The following is a 23,597-nucleotide window of genomic DNA, read 5'->3' as shown; positions in this document are numbered from 1 at the left end:
CCCGTGACACACCCACATTCTAGATCCAAACTCAGAAAGGCAGTTGGTTTTCAAGGATATTTGGCATTTGGCAAATAGGTTTGCCTCCCACTTTCTCGATTACTTGGAAGAAGAAGAAGAACTGAAAGGCATCCGATGTTGCCACACGCCAGGCGCTATTCTTAGCATTTTACCCAGATGACCCACTTTACGTTACAACTCTTAGAGCCAAATGCTACCGCTGTCCCCATTTTACAATGAGGAAATTAAAGCACACATGTGATGGGATCAATGCCACACACCGGACAGAACGGAAGCTGGAACTGAGCTTCCAACCTCGTGCTATGGATGTTTCTTCTTGTCCACCCTTGGCCGTGAACTTCTGACCAAACAGGTCGGTGGATTGTTTCTCGGCCCTACCTGTTCTGCCTCTTAAGCATCAGTACAAATGGTTTTGATTCCTATCCTACGATTGCTCTTTGTCCTAGCAGGGCCTGATACCACTTCCCAGAGTTTTGTTCTGGTTTTATGGCTTATCCAAAATTAAATATAATTGCTGTCTGTGATGTTGGTAACCCCAGATCCATCAAGGACTAAAAGTTTGGTAGAACGAGCCACTTTGTCTTAGAGGAGAGTGTGTGTGAGGCCATGTCGCAGGCATACAGCTGGTTCATGAGATCCCTCAGAAGCTGTTCTAGAAATCCTCAGGGATGGGGGTCCCTGAGGGATGGCAGCTGCGGGATCATACTAGGGAGTACACTCCTGTGCTATGCTGTGTTTGCTCCTTACTTATGTCCCCATTCAGTCCCTATAGAGACCCATTAGGGGGTGAATCCACAATTTTGTGTTTACCATCAACAAACAAATGAGTTCAGATTGTGATGGCTGCTTTGAAAAAAACAACTGAGAAAGTATTGGGGAGGGGACCACAGGGCCTGGTTTAAGTGCTGGGGTCAGAGAACGTCCCTTTGAGGAGGTGACACTTAATGGTGATGACCTGAAGGATGAGGAAGGGGAACCAGCCTCACAGGGTTTGGGGAAAGAGTTCAAAAAGCAGGATCGCGAGTGCAAAAGCCCTGAGGTGAGAAAGCATGCGATGTATTCCAGGACCTGAAAGAAAGCGAGTGAGGCTAGAGCATCATAAGCGAGGGCAAGTGTAGTATTGGGGGAAGTTACAGAAGGAGGGCCCGGTTACCAGACAGGAATCTGGATATGACGCTGCGTTCAGGAGGAAACCAGTGAGGGGTTTTGAGGCAAGGAGTAACATTCCCTGAATTACCCTTTCCAAAGACTATTCCTGGCTGTCACAGAGGGATCAGAGGAGAAGCACGGAGACCATGCAAGGACAGCGTGGTGCATGATGGCGGCTTGAACCAGGTTGGTGGCCAGGGAGATAGGAAAGGGGTTGGAGGTGGCACCAGGGAAAGGGAGGGATCAGGGTGTGCACACAGTTGGGGAGATGAGCACCTGCCCTCGCTGAGCTGGGAAGACTTGCATGGTCTTTGGGGGAGGGAATCAGGAGGTTGAATCTGGACACAGTTTCTACTGGAGGTGCCTGCTAGACAAGCCCGTGAAGATACGAGTCTGTGGCTCAGGAGACCATCAGGCAGGAGATAACACATGGGCAAGTCAGCAGTGTACAGGAGGTCAAAGAGACTTCGCCAGGTAACCCGGGGAACCAGAAAATCTGGCTGGGAAGTAGAGGAGGTCCCAAGACAGAACCAGCCTTGCACATTTGAAAGGGAATTAAGGAGCCAGCAATGGGGACTGAGAATCACCTGCCATGAAGGAAGGTGGGCAACCAAGCAGGTGGTGTCCCGGAAGCCAAGAGAGAAAAGTTTTGGGGAGGGAGGGGATCAGTTACGTCACATGCTATTGAAAGGTGGAATACGGTGGGGACAGAGGAACTTCCAGTGGATTCCGCCATGGTGACAACTCTGGACATAAGTGTTCCATCGGAGTAGCGAGGACAGAAGCCCGTTGGGAGCGAGTGGGGGCGTGGGCTCCCGCAAAGTCAGGAAGATCAGCTAACTAGTCCGGAATTTTCCCACTGCCCCACTTCTCGTGCCCGGGTCACATTTTCTGGCTGTGCCTTCCCCTCCATGGTGTGATGCCCATCACCGTGTCGGACACATTTCCTTCATTAGCTGGCCCCCAGGGGCCCCCAATCTCGCCATTGTAAATGCACCTGTTTGCAGCTTACGCCATGTCACAAGGTGGAGGTGGGTAAATGCCATGGCCTCTGGAATTTTCTTCCACATTTGTGGCAGTTGTTTCTTTTCACGGCAGCATAAGCAGAAGAGAAGCCGGCCGGCCTGCCCTAGATGCCAGGCAGGGCAGGTGGACAGAGGGCAGAAGGCCCTGGCGGCACCTTGGGAGGCAAGGACCGCGGGGCTGTTGGACTGAGCGTCCCTCCCATTCCTCCGCCTCCAGCCCCCTCCGTATCTATCCTGGAGAGTGGCCGTGGCCACAGTCGGCCTGGACAGAGGCTGTTCCTCCATCCTTCCCGGCTGGAGCGGCCTCAGCGCCCGGAGCTGAGGAAGGCAGTTGCAGGTTAGCATGAGCCTCCTATTTGGCATAAAAAGAAACCCACATTTTTCCTTTTTGACTTTTAACTCCTTCACACCGTTGACTTGCAAACATGCTCGAAGTCTTGCTGGATGACTTCTGCTCCTCAGTAGCATTCCTAAAGCTACAGAGATGGACTGTTCTTGGCCAGAAGCAGGGGTTTTTCACCAATACATGTTAAATGTAAGTTCTTAGCCACTCGCTTGTGTTACGATTTTTAATGGGGGAATGGGGAATGGTCTTGCCTGTCAAATTTCCCTTACAGAAATTGTCCTTGCTCAATGCTAAGGCTACTGGTTCACCCCACCCCCGCCCCCCCACCCCACCCCCCAGCCCCCGGGAACTCTGGGCAGTCTTTCCTGCTTTGCATGTGGCCAGTTAAAATCGGAGGGTGAGTCATGGGAGTGACAACCGGCGGCGGGGGGGGGGGGGGGTGGAGGAGGGCCCTGCCACAGGGGGTTACCCAAGCACCAGGCCCGAATGGGACACGTGTGAAGCATGCGTGAAACCGGTTTGCTCACATTCTACTTTAAGCAACATGTGCAGACATAGAGGGACTCTCCCTTAAGAGTCCTGCGCTTTCCCACACCCACTGATACTGCCTTCCCCGCCCTGCTGAGCTCCCGCCAGCTCCCTGGCCCCACCCGGGTGGGTGGGCCGTGGGCCCTGCACCTGAGAGGAATTCCGCCCACCGCCACCACCTTGCGGATGCGCTCTCCCGTTGCCTATTATTGGCTGTGTCCACTCCCCACCTGCCATCCCTACTGCCCAGGCAGGATGGCAGCCGACTCTCGCTGGGACAACTGCACCAGCCTCTTAACTGGCCTCCATATCTCTCTGTGGGTCTCTACTCACTCACCCTCTCTTCCTCCACTTTGCACCAAGGATGAATTTTCTAAATCACAAGTCTTATCATGTGATTCCCCTGTGTTATCATTCAGAAAGTTCCGGTTGCTCCCAAGTCTGAACTGCTTAATATACTTAGAGGGGGGCTTTTCGGACTTTGTTGTGCATCAGATCCCCTGGGGATCTTAAAATGTAGATTTGGATTCAGTAAATTTGGAATTGGGCCTGAAATTGTACATTTTGAATAGGCTCCTCAGGGGATGCCAGTGCTGCTGGTCTGGGTATGACACTTTGAGGAGCAAGGAACTGGGGAACCCCTGCTTGTGTCTCTAGCCTCATCTTTTGCCACCACCCCAACTCTGTTCCAGCCACACTGAACGTATTCGAACTCCCAGAATGCAACCCACTCTTGCTCACTACGGGGCCTTTGCATATGCCCTCTCCCTAGAGCCCTCTCCTACCCTGGCCTAGCCGGCTGCTCTCCCTTTATTCCAACTCGATTGTCGATGCCACTTCCTCTAGAAAGGCTTCTCCTATTCTCCAAGCCCAGGAAATAAAAAGTCAGGCATGTTTGTGTCCTGGCAGTGGTGTCAGGTGAAGGGGTAGGGTAGCCGGTAATGATTTTCTTTATGCCAAGCGACAAGGTTAAAGAGGTGGCTTGTGAGACACAGGGCGGCAGCCAGAGGGTGGTTGGTGGGATGAGGGGAGCTGTTTACTCCTACAGAAGGTTCCAGAAAGAAGGTTTTTGTGTCACCTGGGGGTTTGAGAGGGCAGCCCGTCTGACCTGAGGTTGGCTGGCTGATGGCACCTTGACTCTTTTACTGTTTCTTTCTTGGCTGAGCAGAAAAAGATCCCTGAGGTAAGGGAACTAGCTGCCTTGAGCTCTGGGAACAAAGTCAGCTGCGCACCTGTGTGCTGTCAGACCACCCAAAAGTCACGTCAGAATGAGCAAGGTCATTACAAGGAAGAAAACTGTTTTCAGAAACTTTTTTTTTTTTTTGACCACAGCTTGAGAGCGAATCATGGAGACAGATTTCTACTGTAGAAATTTTATGTCTCTTATTTTCTTACGAAAATCTCTTCCTGTGGGGTGTTCTTTTCGTTTCCCTTTCTCCACTTATGCGCTCCCGTGTCCCTTTTACAAGTTTGAGTTATAAAACGAATTCCCCTGCAGGTCGGAGTCAGCGATTGCTCGGCCGGAGAAACCCTGGATTTTGCTAGAATGCTCCTGCCAGGGCTCCTGCACCAGACCCAGCCCTGTAGGGAGCCGGGAATGGAATCCAAAACATGTGACATGGCAGGTCCTGATGCAGTGGTCAGACCTATTAGCCATGTGATCTCAGCTTGGCTAGGAGCGGTGCCAGTTAGGTCTGGAAAAAGTAGGATCCTGGTGGCAGAGCAAATGAGTCCAGCCGTGGAGGACCAGGGCCAGGGAAATGCCAGCGAGCTTGGGACGCACACGGAGGGATCTGAGGTCATTGCAGTTTGCCACAGAGGAAAAACCTTTCTCGGCCTTCCGACTTTAAAGTACACCGAATAAAACTTCCTTTCTGGGTTTCTTTAATTTCCTCTTTTTCTGAAAGGGAACATCCAAGCGGAGGTCTCGAGACCTCCTCCCTCGCCCCAGCCTTACCCTCCTGGGACGTTTTCGGTTAATTTCCCAGCGTCATGGTCACAGATGTGGAGCAGTTGGTCTGTTTAAACCAGATAACGACTTGAGTTTCTTCCCAAAGAGAATGGCCAGGTTTCATGGGTTATTCCTGTGCACCCAGGAATTAGTAGGTGCTGCAGGAAGTTTAAAAACACAGAAGGAAAATTTGAGAAATTATTTTCTGTATTTTCTTTTCCATAATAGAAAAATCACGCCCTTTGCCTTCAGGGAAACTTGCAGGAATGAGGTTGACAGATGACAGCAGGGCCAGGAAAAATGAGTTGAGCAACAGGTAGTTAAGCTACGTAGTCTTGGGGCACCTGGGTGGCTCAGTCGGTTGAGCATCTGCCTTCGGCTCAGGTCATGGTGCTGGGGTCCCGGGATCGATTCCCTCTCCCCCTCTCCCAAGCTCATGCTTGCTCCCGTTCTCTCTCACTCTCTCCAGAAAAAAAAAAAAAAAAAAAAGTGTTACTGATCTTGAACAGGCTTCTTTTTGTTTCTAATTTTTAAAAAATTTTTTATTTAAATTCAATGTAGTTAACATATAGTGTATTATTAGTTTCAGGGGTAGAATTTAGTGATTCATCAGTTGCATATAACAGCCGGTGCTCATTCCGTCACGTGCCCTCCTTAAATGCCCATCAGCCAGTTACCCCATCCCTCCCACCCACCTCCCCTCTGCAACCCTGTTTGTTTCCTAGAGTTAAGAGTCTCTTATGGTTTGTTTCCCTCTCTGTTTTTATCTTATTTTATTTTCCCTTCCCTTCCCCTGTGTTCATCTGTTTTTTTTTTTTTCTTAACAACATCTGAAAATGCAAGCTCTCCAATTACATTTTCAAACCTCCAGGACCAGTCTTTGTCTGCCCTCTGGTGGCTGCGGCTCTGTACAGAAAGTTCTACAGAAAAGCTCACTTGAAAAAAAAGCAGAGGCCCAATAAATGACAAGTTGTTGTGGGGTTTTTTGTTTGTTTTTGTTGTTGTTGCTGTTTATGCCAGAAGTGAGATATCCATTTGTAATTTATTTTGTAAGAATACAGATTTTTGCCAGGAGTTTTAGGAATTGTTCCAAGATTGCTCTGGATTTTTTTTTTAATTTAAATTCAAGTTAATTAACATGTAGTACATTATTAGGTTCCAGGTAGAGTTCAGTGATTCATCAGTTGCATATGACATCCAGTGCCCTCCTTAGTGCCCATCAGCCAGTTACCCCGTTCCACCACCCCTCCCTCCAACAGCCCTCAGTTTGTTCCCTTGAGTTAAGAGTCTCTTATGGTTTGCTTCCCTCTCTGTTTTTATCTTATTTTATGTTTTCTTCCCTTCCCCTGTGTTCATCTGTTTTGTTTCTTAACTTCCACATATGAGTGAAATCATATGGTATTTTTCTTTCTCTGACTTATCTCGCTTAGTATAATACCTTCTAGTTCCATCCACCCACGTCATTGCAAATGGCAAGATTTCATTCCTTTTGATGGCCGCGTAATATTCCATCGTATATATATATACCACATCATCTTTATCCGTTCATCTGTGAATGGCCATCTGAGCTTTTTGCATATTTTGGCTACTGTGGACATTGCTGCTATAAACATTGGGATGCATGTGCCCCTTTGAATCGGTATTTTTGTATCCTTTGGATAAATAATACCTAGTAGTGCAATTGCTATATGTTAACTAACTTGAATTTAAATTAAAAAACAAAAACAAAAACAAAAAACCAAAGCAATTCCTAAAACTCCCGGCAAAAATTTGTATTCTTACAAAATAAATTACAAATGGATATTTTATAGGTATATGTATATATATGTGCAATTTATGTATGTAGATGCCATATTCTTTACCTGTTATTTTCATGATAAACCTGTAAGATACATAATAATATTCTCATTTATATTCTTATTTAAAAATCAAACTAAGAATTCTAAAACCTAAAACTAATATGTATATCAACCCAATCCACATGGAAGGTGTATTTCCACAGGGGAGTGTTCATGTCCAGCCACTCCATTCATCCCAGCGTCCAGGGTGCTTTGTGGTTCTTTATTTTCTGCATGTGTGTTATAAAAGCAATAATTGTGGGGTTTTGTGGTTTTTTTTTTCATTTTCCAAACATGAAAGTATGTTCTATTACCCAGGGCCCCCGCCCACCTACCCACCCACCCATGAAGATGTCCTCCAGCTTTTCTGCCATCACCTTTCCTCTTCTGGTTGCTCACATTGTCCCAGGCTGCCTGCAGGGGTCGGGACCCTGCTCCCTCCACTCCTGCGTGTTCAGCCCCCTTCCAACACCCATGCTTCACCCCGTCCTGGCCCCTGGCCCTAATCCTTCACAACTTCCCTATGTACACCGAGACAAGGTTGTCGAGTTTAACAAACATGCACAAAAGGTTAACGGTGATGGAGAGAGTGCACACAACACAGGGACCATCTGAAAATAGAAATATGGGCCATGGCTTCCTTAAAGAGTTTCCCAGAGACCGGATCTGCCCTTGACTGCAGCTTTGCTGATCTGCTGGGCTTCTCCTCTTCGCTTGACCGACCCTTCTCCCCTCTCCAGCTGCTAACTCCCAGCCCCCAGCCCCCACGTTTCTCTCACTGTCTTATGATGAGCCTTGGTGTTTGCCTTCTCCCACCCAGACTGGGCTCTACACTTGGCTTTCCACGTTCAGACGCTCATGAAAGTTCTGGTCTTCACCCCAGCAGTACAAATAAACCACAGAAGCTTGGAAATTGCCGTTCGACACTGAATTCTTAGGCAAGGCTCCCACCCACCCTTTTTTTTTTTTTTAAAGATTTTACTTATTTGTGAGAGAGAGAGCTCATTCATAAGCAGAGGGAGCTGCAGGCAAAGGGAGAAGCAGGCTCCCCGCTGAGCAAGGAGCCCAACTTGGGGCTCGATCCCAGGACCCCAGGATCATGACCTGAGCCGAAGGCAGACGCCCAACCGACTGAGCCACCCAGGTGCCCCTCCCACCCACCCTCTGACCAGAGCAACTGAGAGTCTTCTCTGTGTCACGGTAGTACTGTTTTGTCATACTCCACACGCCCCAGAGATCCTAGAATGTGCCCCCTTTCCTCTCCCCTTCCCTCACCCAATTTGAGAATCTCTGCTCTAAGCTAACAGTTTAACTGAGAAGGCAGCATGAGAGGAACAAAGGTGAGCTTGGTGTTAGAACACCTATGTTGGAATCCTGCCTTCCCTATGACTAGTTCTATGGGCTTGGGCAAGTTTCTGCAGAGGACTTCGGTTGCCTGTATCTACAGCATCCATTTCCCACTTTCTCACTTTCCAACCCCCATCCACCACTGCCATTCTAGTAGGAATCCATGGGCTTCCTGGATGCTATTCCAGTTCTTTGGCCACAGGAATTGGTTCAGGGGTCAGGTGTTTGGCCAAACACCAGTCTAGATGTTGCTGTGAAGGTATTTTTTAGATGTGATTAATCTTTCTTTTTTTTTAAGATTTTATTTATTTGACAGAGAGAGAGAGAGAGAGACAGCGAGAGAGGGAACACAAGCAGGGGGAGGAGGAGAGGGAGAAGCAGGCTTCCCGCTGAGCAGGGAGCCCGATGCAGGGCTCGATCCCAGGACCCTGAGCTCATGACCCGAGCCGAAGGCAGATGCTTAACGACTGAGCCACCCAGGCGCCCCTAGATGTGATTAATCTTTAAATTAGCAGACTTTGAGTACAGCAGATTATTCTCCATGCTGTGGGTGGGCCTCACCCAACCAGTTGAAGGCCTTAAAAGCAAAGACTGGGGTTTCGCCCATGATAAAAAAATATTCTGCTTCAAGACTACAGCCTCAAAATTCTCCCTGAGTTTCCAGCCTGCTGCCTTGCAGAACTCAGACTTAAGGCTGCAATATCAACTCTTACCTGAATTTCCAGGCTGTTGGCCTGCCCTCTCATTTCAGACTCGCCAGCCTCTATAAATGATTGTGTGAGATAATTGGTTCTGTCTCCCTGGAGAACCCTGACTCACCCAGGTAGGTATGTCACCAAAGCTGGACCAATTTGAGTAAAAGCTTAGGGCTTTTTCTAGGAATGCTGGACATGGCTATGCCCTTTTTTTGAACGGTGGAGTTCAGATGTGAGACTTGGAACAGCTACCAGGTGCCAGCTCTGGGCCTGAATCCTAAGATCTAATGCAGGCACCACCACTTACCACCTATGGGGCTGTTCTTCTGTTTCCTCATCTGTAAAGTGGGATTAGAGTATTTACCACATAGGGTTATTGAGAGGTTTAAATGGTTTAATAAGTACTAAACACTTAGAACAATGCCTGGATCATAGTAAATGCTCAATAAGTCCAAGCGATGATGATGATGATGATGATGATGATGATGGCGATGATGATGATGATGGCGATGATGATGGCCATGATGATGGCGGTGATGATGGCGGTGATGATGGCGATGATGATGGTGATGATGATGATGATGGCGATGATGAGGATGATGATGGTGATGATGAGGGTGATGATCGTGGTGATGATGATGGTGATGGCGATGATGATGATAATGGTGATGATGATGATGATAGTGATGATGATGATGGTGATGATGATGATGATGGTGATGATGACGGTGATGATAGTACCCAGCCTGAGGAAAAGGCTGATGTACAAGGAGGGCAAGAAAATGGATTCAGAGTCCTGATGGCTTGTCAAACCTCTAGGTCAAACTGTGCTTGAAAGCCATTCTACCTCTGGACACAAGCTCATAAATTCCTTTTATTTTTTAAACCCTACTTGGGTTGAGTTTTTATTTCATCCAGAGTGCTGAACCTCTTCCTGTCTTGACAGTTGGGCAGTTTTGTTTTGTTTTGTTTTGTTTTGTTTTGTTTTGTTTTCAGAGCCACAAGCACAAGACCTACAACCCTTTTCCCAGAAAATGGAACTACCTACCCACTCTCTTAAGGGTGGATAGGAAATCCACAGATTTCTGTGGCTCCAGGGACCCTATTTCTACCCATCAGCCGGGAGGTACTTTCAATTCCTCAAAGGTATTTTACTCTTCATTGGTAATTGCCCAAGTAATTCCTGGGTGGGGTTATTTCACTAAGGAGGAATCAGGAAGGACCTATAAACAATGAGAAGATGATGGACTTAAGGAAAATGCAAATTAAAATCATAATAGGATAGCATTTCAGCTCACTAGTTAGGTAAAAATGTAAAACTCTTGAAAGCTCTAAGTGTTGAAAAGTATACAGAGCCAAGGGGACTTTTATATACTGCTGATGGGGGATTTAAATTGTAGTCTACCAAACAGGGTATAAAAATTGACATTACCATGGAGAGCTGAAAATGTCATTGTCCTATGAAATGATAATATTACTACTGAGTCTATCCTTAGAGAGACTCTCAGACATATGTCATGTGAGACACAAGAATGTTTAGCACTGCATTGTTGGTAAGAGCAAAAAGACTGAAGACAACTGATGTAGCCATACACAGGGGAATGGAGAAATAAAATGTGGAATATTTACTTAAAGCATTCCAAAGACAAGGAAAAAAAATGATCTACAGCTACACGCATTGATGTGGCTAAATCTAAAAATCATAGCTTTGATTAAGAGCACTTGCAGAATACACACCAAATATCATTTATATAAAGTTTAGAACAATACAGTAATTCATACATTATTTAGGGATTTATCAAGGTAGCTCCATTTTCTGGGAAAAGTTTTCTAAGTCTTGTGTTTGTGGGTCTGACGACAAGTCAGAAGAGTGGTTATTGCTGGGGGGGGGGATAATGGTTTATTTTCTAATCCAGTGGTGAGTACATGGGTGCTTTTTTTTTTTTGAGAGGGGGTGGGGAGGGAGGGCAGAGAGAGAAGTAGATGCCCCGCAGAGCAGGGAGCCCAACGCGGGACTCAATCCCAAGATCCTGGGATCAGGACCCCAGCCGAATGCAGAGCCCAACCGACTGAGCCACCCAGGCACCCGGTAGAGAGAGAGTCTTAAGCGGACTCCATGCCCAGCACAGAGCCCACGTTAGTGGGGGGTGGGGAGGATTGGATCTCATGACCCTGAGATCATGACCTGAGCCTTAAATCACCAGCCCGATGCTTAACTGACTAAACCACCCAGGCGCCCCATGGGTGTTCCTTTTTATCCGTACATTATATATATTCTATTCTTTTGTGTGCATGAAATACGGTGTAACTTTTTATTGTGATAAAATATACATTACATGAAATGTAGCATTTTAATCAGTTTTAACTCGACACTTGAGCGGCACTACTTCAGTACATTCAGGTTAGGCAACCAACCACTCTACCCATCTGCAGAACTTTTTCATCATCCCGAACTGTGCTTTTGGCCTCATATCCAAGAAATCATCGCCAAATTCAATGTCATGAACTTTTTGCCTGTTTTCGTCTAGGAGTTGTATAGTTTTCAAGTTTAGGTCTTTGATCCATTTTAAGTACATTTTTATTTACGGTGTGGTTAGGGCCCAACGTTGATTTGCAGGACAATAATACATTTTTAAGCAAAGAAAAGAATAGGAGAATATTAGCTCCAGAAGGGGCCCTCCCCATTTGCAATGAGCAAACTGGAATAGAGGTAAAATAACACGCGCAGCTCACACAGCTGGTCGAGGGCAGCAGCGGAGTCAAATCCTGCCCTTTTGCGACGCATCGTTCTAAGCCGAAGCCCTAAGGAGCTTTGGATCGGGTCCACAGAGCGACCGCACCACCTCTTTTCAGCTCCGGCTCCTCCCTTTCCCCGCCCCGTGGGCGGGCCCACGCGGCTGAAGAACTGCGGAGCTTTGGCAAACTGGCGCGGCGCGCGGGTGGGAGGAAAAGCCCGGCAAACTGCTGACGTCTCAGAGACCATCAGCAATTGGTTGTAAGGCGTGGACTCCAGCTTTCCCAGAACTCCAGGCCGGGTTTTCTCTCGCGCTCCAGGACGGGGAGGAGCCCCGGGCCCGCTGGCGCTCAAGGTCCGGGGAGGGGCTTGGGGGGCAGGCGAGCGTGCTCGGCCCTGATTGGCTGCACGGAGCGGCGCGGGGTTTGGCGGGAGCTTTCCGGGCTCAGACTGCGGGGAGAGCGGTAGGTTCGGATGGCCCCGCCGCGGCGGGTGCGGTGCCCGGGTCGGGGCGGGTAAGTTGTGCAGCCCGGGGGTACGCGGGCTGGGGACAGGCTTTATCTCCTTCCTCTAGTGCGGTGTTTGTGCCTCTCGGAGCTGTTCGTGCTGCGCAGCGACGCTCCCTGGCTCTGCCACCGTGGAACTCGCTCAGGCCCGCGGTTTCCGCCTGCAAAATGGGAATAATTGTCCCGACTACATAGGGTTGCCGCAAGATTTAAAGGAGTTAGCAGCTGAACCCTGTGCCCGGAGGGTGGAAAAGAACGTTTGCTAATGCTAGCTTTGCGTGGGCGGGTGTAGTCTAAAGTAGACTCAAAATATTTTGAAACAAAATATCCAGCAAATAACGCGAGTGCCTCCTGCTTGCCACACATTACGTTCTAGAAACGTTTGCACTCCGGCTGGTCGTCAGTATTCTTATTTTCAAGACCCTGGTGGTTTTGTAACACAGACCTTAAAGCTGAACCAAATCTCCAGCCGGGAGACCAAGCTGCCGCTTGTTATTTTTTAAAAGGGGCGCTCCGGGATGGGTCAAGCACTTGGTTTTTGTTTGTTTATCAAAAAGGGCATGCATTTAAATATAGGCTGCCAAACCTCTCGCCAAAATGTTATTTTTAATGGTTTCGTGGACGTCTGGCCCACTGACGGTGTCTTGAGCGCTAAAGGGGTCGCGGCTTGCCACAGTGGGTACACAAGGTCCTACAAAACCAGGAGTTCTCCAGGGCGGTGGGAAGACTGCCTGGAGGAGGTGGCATTTTAGATGCGAGCTGACTGTGGAAGGTGAGCCAAGCAGAGCATAGGGCGGGGAAAGGCTAGAGCAGGCAGGTGGAATAAACAGACTAGACTCCTGTGGCTGGTGGGGAAGAACGGAAGCCTCTGCCGATGGAGGGGAGGATCAGGAAAGAATGTGGGCCGGAACATCACCTGACAAAAGAGTTAAGCTTATTCTGATAGGCCAGGTAGCTTTTGTTTCTCTCCCCCCACTTCCCCTTCCCCATTTTTTCACCCTCTCTCTCCATATGTGTGTGTGGGAGGGGTGGGTGTATACATGTAACATTCTTGCCTTTGAGACTCCTGAAATCTGTTCACCCCTCCCCCTGAAGCGCACTGGGGCACATATACCAAAAATCTTACATATGGTATCACAGAGGTTTCTGTCTTTCGGAAACCTCACCTTGCTCCTACCCTAAGGTAAGGAGGAAACCTGACTTTTTCTTAAGCACAGAGGAGGCAGGAGCCAATGGGTTTTAGTCCTGTTTCTGTTCCTTGGCTGTATGACCATTGATAAGTCACTTTTCTGAAACCCTAGAATCGTAAATGCCGTAAAATGAAGACCTGTTCTCTCTTCTTCTTGGGAGCTGAGAATCCAGTAGAGTAGAGGTTCTTAAGGTGTGGTTCCTTGCATTTGTTAGAAATGCAAAATCTCAGATCCCATCCTGGGCTTACTGAATCAGAAACTCTAGGGGTGGGGCCAAGCCATCCGGGTTTGAAGCCCTCCAGAGGTGATCCTGATGCCAGAAGTTTCAAAACCGCTGCTCTGAGGAGTTCACCTTTTTTGTTTGTGATTCACAATAATGATATTTTTACATCTCTGTACATAAATGTGCACTACACACATGTAGAACCAGAAAGAGTTTATGAAGATACAATGTCCAGTGCAATCTTATATTTTATATTCTTTTGTATTTCCTCTTTGAAAACGCAGAAAAACATTTTTAAAGGATATGATGGGGCAACGGATGAAATCTGGATATAGACTGTAGATTATATAATCATATCAGTGTTAATTTTCTTATGGAAATTGTACCGTGAAGATGCGAGATAATGCTCTCTTCCTTAGGAGAGACACACTGAATTATTTAGGGGTAAAAGTGCACGGTGTCTCTAGTTTACGTATATACACAGAAAGCATATGAGAAAATGTAAACAGTTGGTGACCCTGGCTGAAGGATATGCAGAATGTTCTTACACTTGTGATTTTTCTGTAAGTTTGAAATTATATCAAATACAACATTACTCAAATATGGATTCAGACACACTAAGCTGATTTTGCTACCTACAAACAGGTGTCTGCGTCGCATGTTGTAAAGTCAGGGGCTGGGGCGCCTGGGTGGCTCAGTCGGTTAAGCCGCTGCCTTCCTCTCGGGTCGTGGTCCTGGGCTCGGGCCCTGCATCGGGCTCCCTGCTCAGCGGAGAATCTGCTTCTCCCTCTCCCTCTGCCTGCTGCTCTGCCTACTTGTGCTCTCTCTCTCTCTGTGAAATAAATAAATAAAAATCCTAAAAAACTAAATAAAGTCAGGGGCTGAGTATGGAAATTTCCCAGAGCATTCCCAGTGCCCTAGTACAATGCCTGGTGCACGAAGGATACTCGATACACCTGCGCTGGCGCTAATATTTCCTGCCACTCTTATTTCCAGCTTGTATTTTAGTCCCTGTTTTTACATCTTGTTTACTTGAAGCTCGAAGATGTACAGCTTTATCCTTCTATCCTAATGCCCAGTGGAGGGGCATGAAGGGTCGGAAGGAAGGAAGCTGGATTTGAACTGGTGCACGTTTTAACGCAGGCTTCTCCTTGGCTGTGTGCTGGGCTTCGGGTGAATCGACGTCCACAACATGGGCTTCACTTCTGCTTTATAGGACTGTGAGAGCCAAATGAGAAAATGTATGTGCAAGAGCCAGGCACGGGGTGCAACAGGTGTCAGGTGCTTTGTAAATGCCAGTGCACCTCCCTTTTGCTCAGTTCTGCAGAAAGGGTCGGTCGCTGCTGTTGACTTGTCCTCAGGGCCAAGGACAACAGCAGGATGAAGAGTGTCTGTGTCTCTGAGGGAGAGAGGGATGCAACTTTATACACCGGTGATATGATCTGACCTGCAAAAAATATGTGTGAGATACGGGTTCTGTTTTCTGAAATGATTTGGCCAGAACCTGACTTGCACTGGGTGCACACTATTCGTGCAACTCACAAGGAATATAATTTGGGGAGAAAAAATGCTTAGAGAGGGTTGCAAGTTAGGGTGCTTCCCCGGTTATTTTAAATATTTCCTCCTGTTTGTGTTTTTGCTGTTTAATAGTGTGAGATCTTCAAAGAACACTGTAGGAAGAACGCATTCCACAAAAGATGTAAGTTATCTTCATATTTTAATGTGATTCTCTCATAATTGATGATAAGAAATAACACGTTTCGTGGGAACCTTCGAATCTCATAGATTTCACTGGGTGAACTCAGTGTTTTATTGTGACGAAAAGCATATTCCTTTTCCTCCCACGTTTGCCAGTATATTGGAAGAAATAACCACTGTTAACATTTTCAATCTTTTTTTCTGGGCCTCCGTTTTGTTTTTTGTTTTTTTCCCAGTTGGATAATTGATATCCTATAAAAATGTGTACACCTCTCTGTATTTTGCTTTTTTCACTTAACCACTTCTCCATTTGTTTCCCACAATTGTTTATGATTTCATGCTATTGATTTAGTCCGTATTATAGTTTCTCTTCAGGGTCTTAAAATAAATGTACGTTAAAGGTGGGTATATTTCTTCAGCACTCTCCATGGCTCATTTCATATTATTTTCCAATGGCTCATCCACTTGGCAGTGGAAACCCACCTTAACGACGTCTGAGAGTGGTTGCTTTCAGGGTGGAGGGAGTCGGGGGTTTTGTCTGCTCTCTGCCCTGCCCTCCTGTCTTGTGAGCTCCGCTCTCCCTCCACCTGCTGCCCTAACCCCCTCCTTGTCCTGCGGGAAGGCCTGGGACACCTCTGCAAAGGTTGCGCTCAGCTCTGGGCTCCCACCCCTGCCCTAGCTTGCTTGTTCTATGGATGGATTTCTCTCAGCTCTCTGCCCTTGGTGGCTAACATCCAGCGTACCTGGCATGGGTTTCTCCAGGTTCTTCAGCCCCGCTCCCAGCCTGCCTTAGCCGGAAGTCCGGAGTGCCCGAGGAGGATTTCTCAGCTCTCCCGACCTCTTCCCTTGAAGGCAGCTGTATGCCGGAGGCCAGTTTGCCTCAGGGGAGATGGAAGGTCTATAAATGGGAAAGTTTTGTTTTTTGTTGTTCAGTTTATTCCATCTTCTTTATATCTTCCGGAATTTTCTCATACTTTCTCATCTGTTAATGGCACCCTTGCACATTTTCCAGAGTTATGATGGAAGCTTTTCTCATTTTCTGTATGTTTTGGTCTATTCATGAGGATTTGGGGCAGCAGACTTCATGGGGCTTGTTAGTATATGGAACCATAAACCTTTGTCTCTCTCCTTTGGTTGGGAGTCCCCCCGCCACCCCGTATCCTTAGGAACTTTCAGATACATGGGCGTATTTCTGGAGAGAGGGCCCAGAGCTCGCCCGAGATCAGGAGTCGGCAAACTATGACCCTTAGGCCAAATCTTGCCTGCCCCCTGTTTTTTGGACTAAGAATGATTTTTACATTTTTAAAAGGTTGAAGTAAAATCAAAAGAAGAACATCTCATGACGGGAAAATGATCTGAAATGCAAATTTCCGTATTCGTAAATAAAGTGTTATTGCAACACAGCCATGTTTATTCTTTCTGCATCGTTGCTCTCTGCTTTCAGTCACTAGCGGCTGAGTGGTTGCAACAGATGCAGAGCTTAATATATTTGCTCTCTGGTCCCTTATAGAAAAATTTTCCAGTCCCTGCCTTAGTTTGTCAAAGTGGTCTGTGTTTCTCCCCGCAGCACGTGTTAAGGATCATTTCATTAGGCGGCACTAATAGCAGAATTGTCCTTGCTAAATAAATCAGCTACAAAGCTGATTCCTGTTCCTGTTTGGTAGAGCCAATTCAATGACTTTGACTTTGTCTACTTTTAGAAAGCCGGGCCAAAGCAGAAGCCTACTGATGTATTTGATTTTCCTGATAATTCTGTTATCTCCAGCATCGGCAGACTGGGTGAAAATGAGAAAGATGAAGAACCTTATGAAATCTTTGGTTAGTATTTTAAATCTTTATCCTAAAAATTTTAAAGTAGTTTATCCTAAAAACTTTAGGCTAGTTACTGATAAAAATATGGAAATATCTTCAAATATAAAAACCCGACGTCTGCATACGACTATAGCGTTTGGGGGAGTACTTGATAATTTGAGTTAATTTTCCTCACTTCTAGATACGTTGGAACTAAAAACTCTGTTAAACATTTATCAGGGTGGAACTCTTCTAGTAGCATTTGTCAACAAGCCAGTCCTGTCAGGATTACCCGTTACAGTACTCTGTAACAAGAAGAATATGAACTGTGTTTCTCACTCCACACCACCAATAGAGTCATTCAGTAAGAGGCTTTAATTTAGGGAGGAGAAGAGGGGTAATTTTCCCTTTTCCTTAATACACTGAGTCAGAGGTTCCTTCAGGAGAGCCGGCGGGGAGAGCTTCACCTGTGTTCCTTGGAATGTGAGGAAAACAGGGCTGGTACCCAGTTGACCGGGAGTATGTGAGTTGTCCATCTGGGCCTGCTTCTGGCTGTGTCCTCACTGGCCACTCCACAGGCCAAAACTGAACAGAAAGTGCCAGGTGCTTTGAGATCAGCATTGAGATCAGCAGTGATCAGACATTGTTGCTGGAATAAGTTTAAAGGCCATTTTGAAAATCTGTACCCTCTGACGTATTTTTAATTCGGTCTCCAGTATCTTCTAGTCTCGTCTTTTGTTAATAAAAGAATATTGTACGTTTTATAAGGTAAGCATTACCAGAATACATCTTTTGTTATGGCTTTATTAAAATGTTTTAATTACTTATTTAAAGGAAATTTAAATGTAAAAGATCTGAATCCAAAAGAAACCCCATAATTTTTTTTTTAATTTTTATTATTTTTTAGAGGAGGGGGGGGCAGAGGGAGAGGGCAAGAGAGAATCTTAAGCAGGCTCCACACCCAGCACAGAGCTCGATCTCAAGACCCTGAGATCATGACCTGAGCCGAAATCATGAGTCGGACACTTAACCGACTGAGCCTGGGTTGTTTCCCCTGTGGGCCCAGTATGAGTTTATCCTGCTGTGAACATTCATATACAAGTTTTTGTACGGACCTGTGTCTTCATTTCTCTTGGGTCTGTACCTGAGGGGGAAACTGCTAAGTCGTATGGTCATGCCCCGTCACCGTTTTGAGGAACTGCCTTACCGAGCAGCCGCCCCCACCCAGCAATGCACGAGGCCCCAGTCTCCCTGCGGCTTGGTCGGCCCTTGCTATCACTGACTGTCTGATTCTGGCCAGGAGCGTGAAGTGCTATCTCATTGCGTTTGTGTGGTAACCTCTACAGACCGTGAAACTGACCGTTTTCACCATTTTTAAGAGTACAGTTCTGTGACATCAGCACGTTCACGCCGTTGTGCAGCTCTCCTCACTGTCCACCTCCAGAACCTTCCCATTTGCCCCTACCTGAGAGTCGGCCCGCTAGACAACAGCTCCTCATTGCCCACGCCTCCCAGCCCAACTGGTTGGTTCTAGAAATTTGACTACTCTAGATACTTCATATGAGAGGATTCCTACAGTATTTTTCCTTTCGTGCCTTTTTTTTTTTCCCCACTTAGCAGTATGTCTTCAGAGTCCGCCCGTGTTGTAGCACGTGTCTGAATTTCCTTTTGAAAACTGAATCATATTCCATCCTCTGTGTGTATCCATTCATCTGTCCATGGACACTGGGGTTGCTCCTACGTTTTGATGACTGTGAATAATGCTGCCGTAAACATGGACGTACGATCATCTGTTTGAGTCCCCGCTTTCATTTCAGGGTACAGATGCAGACGTAGGGTTGCTGGATCCTGTGTTCGCGTTTTTGAGGCCTCGTTACGCCATTTTCCACTGAGGCTGCCACATGCGCGTTACATTTCCAGCTGGCAGTCCGTGAGGGTTCCAGTTTCTCCACATTCTCACTTGGGTGTTCTCTGATGGTAGCCGTCCCAGTGGATGGAAAATGGTGCCTCATTGTGGCTTGGAGTTGTATTTCCCCAGAGGCTAATGATCTTGAACATCCTTTTATGTGCTTATTAGCCACTTGTGTATCTTTTTAAGAGCTGTCTCTTCAGATCATATATCCGTTTTTAAATCGGATTATTTATCTTATTAAAATTGGGTTATCTGTCTGTGTGAGAGGCCAGTTTGGATGACTGGTTACCTATGGAGGTTTGGGATTGGTTTATTTCTTTTATTCTTTGTTATTCGCAGTTGTAAATAAATCCCTTTCCTTGGATGAGGGCAACACAGAATATACTACTAACTTTAAAATCGTGCATTGATAATGGTCATCACTTAAGCAGCTGTTTATTTGAACAGCTGTCTTTTAAATCTGTACCGCCGTGCTAAAATTTGAGCATGAAGCAATGGTTGCTTGGCTTTTACCAGGCACCCTGCAGCAATCGCTGGCCGCCACCCACCCCCAAGCTCCCCCTGTCAGCCAGCAGCTTGGCCTGGCGTGCGGAGGCCAATTGACCTGAGCAGGTAGGAATGCCCCCCTTTACTCTGAGTCCTTTCTGGGCCTTTCCCAGCAGTGGGAAAGAGCCGTGACGCTCCATCGGGTGAGAACAGAGAATGCCAGGCTTCCTATTTAGATTTCTTTTAGCTCATTAAAAAATTCCCACATAGTATGTAAATACAGTAATACAGGTTATAACTGATAAATGTCCACGTATGTACTAGTGAAACGGTGTAAATTTCTTAGTGTTGAGGTGCGAGCTCAAAAGCATTTGGGGAGTAAGTCACCTGTGTGGTGGTGAGTCGTTCAGACTGAGCTTGCCCTGGTAAAGGGCGTAGACACTGCCCAAGCTGCCAGACTTCTAAAGTGGCATTTTTTTTTTTTTAAATAATCTTTTCTAGACCCTCCTTTACATAGCACTGCTATATATGCTGATGAAGAGGAATTCTCCAAACACTGCGGGTCGTCCATCCCCTCAACTCCTCAAGGAAAAGAAGTGGAGAAAAGGTACGGTTACATTTCAGGCAGTTGTTTATTCATGGTCAATGGAATTTCTGAGAAGCTCTCTAAGATAGAAGCTTACAAAACTGAAGCTTTCTAAAGATCCTCAGAGCCAACTTCGGTTTTTCCTCAAGAGAACTGGTACATGAAAACCTGATCTCAGAAAATAACATTACTTACAGTAACTAATTATAGTTACATATTTCCAGTCCTAGAAAACAGTCCTGGGGATGTATTACGGCAGGGTGACTGTAGCTAATACTGTGTTGCTAAGAGGGTAGATCCTTTTTTTTTTTTAATTTTTTATTGTTATGTTAATCACCATACCTTACATCATTAGTCTTTGATGTAGTGCTCCATGATTCATTGTTTGTGCATAACACCCATAAGAGGGTAGGTAGATCTTAACAGTTCTTGTCACAAGAAAAATTTTGTAGCTCTGTATGGTGACAGATGTTAACTGGCCTTATTGGGGAGATCATTTTGCAGTGTGTACAAGTAGCAAATGATCACGTTGTACACCTGAAACTAATATATGTCAATTCTACCTCAGTTATAAAAGTCCAATTTAATCTAAAAAGCCCCAAAGTAATTATAATTGACAACAGACTATTCTAGAAAACATGCTTGTGAAGGGGGTTTTAGCTTTGAGGTAAAACAAGGAGGGAGGGAGAAGCTTTTTTTTTTTTTTTTTTAATTTCGAGCAGCACATATACTAAAGTTTTTATTTTAATTCAAATCGCCAGGTTCTCATCACAGGTGCACTGCTTAATCCCATCACCTATTTCACCCAACCCCCACCCTCCTCCCCTCTGGGAACCACCGGTTTGTTCTCTGTAGTTAAGAGTTGGTTTGCCTCCCGCTCTTTTTTTTTTTTTTTCCCCTTTGCTCCTTTGTTTTGTTTCTTAAATATCATACGAGTGAAATCATATGGTATTCGTTTTTCTCTGACTGACTTCACTTAGCGTAATACTCTCTAGCTCCATCCGTGTCACTGCAAATGGCAAGATTTCATATTTTTTTTTGTTGGCTGAATAACATCCTGTTGTATATATATTATACACCACTTTATCCATTCATCAGTCGCTGGACACTTGGGCTGTTTCCACAATTTGGCTATTGTAAATAATGCTGCTATAAACATCGGGATGTATATATCCCTTTGAATTAGTGTTTTTGTATTCTTTGGGTAAATACCCAGTAGTGCAATTTGCTGTTTAACTTTTTGAGGAAGCTCCATACTGTTTTCCACAGTGGCTGCACCAGTTTGCGTTCCCACCAACAGTGCATTAGGGTTCCCCTTTCTCCACATCCTCACCAACATCTGTTGTTTCTTGTGTCATTGATTTTAGTCATTCTGACGGGTGTAAGGTGATACCTCATTGTAGTTTTGGTTTGCATTTCCCTGATGGTAAGTGGTGGTGAGCATCTTTTCATGTGTCTCTTAGCCATTTGGATGTCTTCTTTGGAGAAATGTCTGTTCAGGTCTTCTGCCCGTTTTTTAATTGGATTATGTGCCTTTTGGGTGTTGAGTTTTGTAAGTTTCTTTTTTTAAGAAATGAAAGTTTTTAAAGATTTTATTTATTTGAGAGCGAGAGAGAGCAAGTGAGCAGGAGGGTTGGGGGGGCAGAGGGAGAGGGAGGAGAGGCTCCCCGCAGAGCAGGGAGCCCGATGTGGGGCTCGATCCCAGGACCCCGGGATCATGACCTGAGCCGAAGGCAGACCCTTAACCGACTGAGCCACCCAGGCGCCCCTTGCAAGTTCCTTTTATATATTTAGGATACTAACCCTTTATCAGATATGTCATTTGCAAATGTCTTCTCCCACTCAGTAGGTTGCCTTTTCGTTTTGTTGATTGTTTCCTTCGCTGTGCAGAAGCTTTTTGTCTTGATGAAGGCCCTTGCTTTTGTTTCCCTTGCCTCAGGAGAGATACCTAGTAAGAAGTTGCTACGGCCAATGTCAAAGAGGTTACTGCCTGTGTTCTCTAGGATTTTGATGGTTTCAGGTCTCCCATTTAGGTCTTGGATCCATTTATACGGACACGAAGGGGAGTCGGGGCAGCAGGGACGAGAGAGAGCAATCTCCCCGGACTCACGGAGGCATCAGCCTCTAGGCCCAGCTCCTCACCAGGGATGTTAGGGTCTTTGTTCCTTGATCTCCTTCCCCTCTCCCCTATTTATGTGCGCAGGTGATGCTGCTCTCGGCTCTCTCCTCTCCACCTGCCCCCCCCGCCCTGTGTTACTCTCATGGTGTTAGCTACCCAGATGCCACTGCGCCCCGAGTCTGTCTGTCTGTCCTGCCCAGCCTTTCTCCGGGGCCCTGCATGTCCTGCAGATTGGCCATATGTCCCTAGACGCCCACAGGCACCTTGGATTCAACAAAGGCAAAACCAAGCTCAGTCCTTTCGTCTCTCACCCAGTGACAGCAAGCTGCTTTGAGAGTCTCTAGATTAATTGCCCTGCTGTCCCGTGGGAGTCACTCCCGGTAGCTTCTCTGCTCTGGCCGTTCCCGTTTGTCTTCTCCATGCCCCTGCCACGGTCTGGCCACCTGTCCCTCTCGCCGCGTTCCTGCAGCAGGGGGGGCCTGCTGTCCCTCGTTTCCAGAACCGCTCTCTCCCCTCTGGCCCGCCCACCCCACACCTTCCAGTGCCATCTTTCTGAACTGCCGGTCTTCTCTCCCTGGTATGCTGCCACCTTCAGGGCGCCCCCTGCGTTCTGAATGCATGGCGTACAAGTTGGCGTCAAATGAATGTTGAATTGAGTGGAAAAGTGAACTCTCATCTCTCATCGGAAATTTAGGGTTGGTTTTTTTTTTTTTTTCCTTTTCAAAGGGAAAAAGAAGGGCTTCCCTTTTATATCCCCTAATGATGGGGCTGGTGTCTGCGGATAAGCTTTTATTTCAAATGATGGGCCATGTATGTACCCGGGAGTGGTAACGTGGGGGAAAGTGCAGTTCTGGGGCATGACCACAAGGTGGTGCAGTATTGGGGCGCCTACTTGCCCGCCAAGAATAAACTGATGTGGCCTGGGCATGGGAAGATGTGGGAGATGACCCATAACTCTGGGAAGGTGGCAAGCCCGCCCAGGACAAGTGGGAAATCTCCTCATGAAAGTGAGCTTGTTTTAATATTGGATGAGCGACTTACACAAGACGTGAAAAAAAAATAGGTGCAAGATACTGACGGTTTGTTCTTCGGTACAGGTCAGACACTTATGAAATTGAAGCAGGTGAAAACATGTCTGTAGAGATGAGTGCAAGAAAGGTACGTAGGAGGGTTCTCTCTTCTATCTTGCAACAGATTTCCTTTCCTATTTCGATTGGATGCAAATAGAGAAAATGTGCCGTAACCACGTTTTACATAGAGAAAAAATGTTACATTTCAGAAGATACTTTTACTGTAAAAAGGGAAATAGGTTTTCATATTTTAGGTGCTTTCATTTATAGAGACCTCAAATCTCTGTGTCCCTAGTCGGTTTTCAGAGCGTTCATGTCATCTGTTTAGATCGGGAGCTACAAAGGCAGAGTGAACTGTGGGGAGTGTTTATTGGGAGCTCGA

General features: G+C 46.5%; 1 protein-coding gene across 1 annotated transcript in view; it reads left to right on the top strand.

Moving 5' to 3' along the window:
- Positions 1-12,081: 12,081 nt before the first annotated feature.
- CENPU (centromere protein U) overlaps positions 12,082-23,597 on the top strand; it is a 34,553-nt gene continuing 23,037 nt past the window's right edge. The window contains exons 1-5 of the mRNA XM_028099685.1: positions 12,082-12,149; positions 15,204-15,252; positions 16,952-17,069; positions 19,942-20,047; positions 23,243-23,303. Of these exons, the coding sequence (XP_027955486.1) occupies positions 12,109-12,149; positions 15,204-15,252; positions 16,952-17,069; positions 19,942-20,047; positions 23,243-23,303 (375 nt within the window). The 5' untranslated portion in view covers positions 12,082-12,108. The remainder of the gene's footprint in view (positions 12,150-15,203; positions 15,253-16,951; positions 17,070-19,941; positions 20,048-23,242; positions 23,304-23,597) is intronic.

This window comes from Eumetopias jubatus, unplaced genomic scaffold (genome assembly GCF_037043125.1).
Source record: "Eumetopias jubatus isolate StellerSeaLion01/CBP00866 unplaced genomic scaffold, mEumJub1_p1.0 scaffold_2, whole genome shotgun sequence".
NCBI lineage: Eukaryota > Metazoa > Chordata > Mammalia > Carnivora > Otariidae > Eumetopias > Eumetopias jubatus.
Note: the sequence above shows the minus strand (reverse complement) of the source record. Positions and strands in the feature narration are given on the sequence as shown.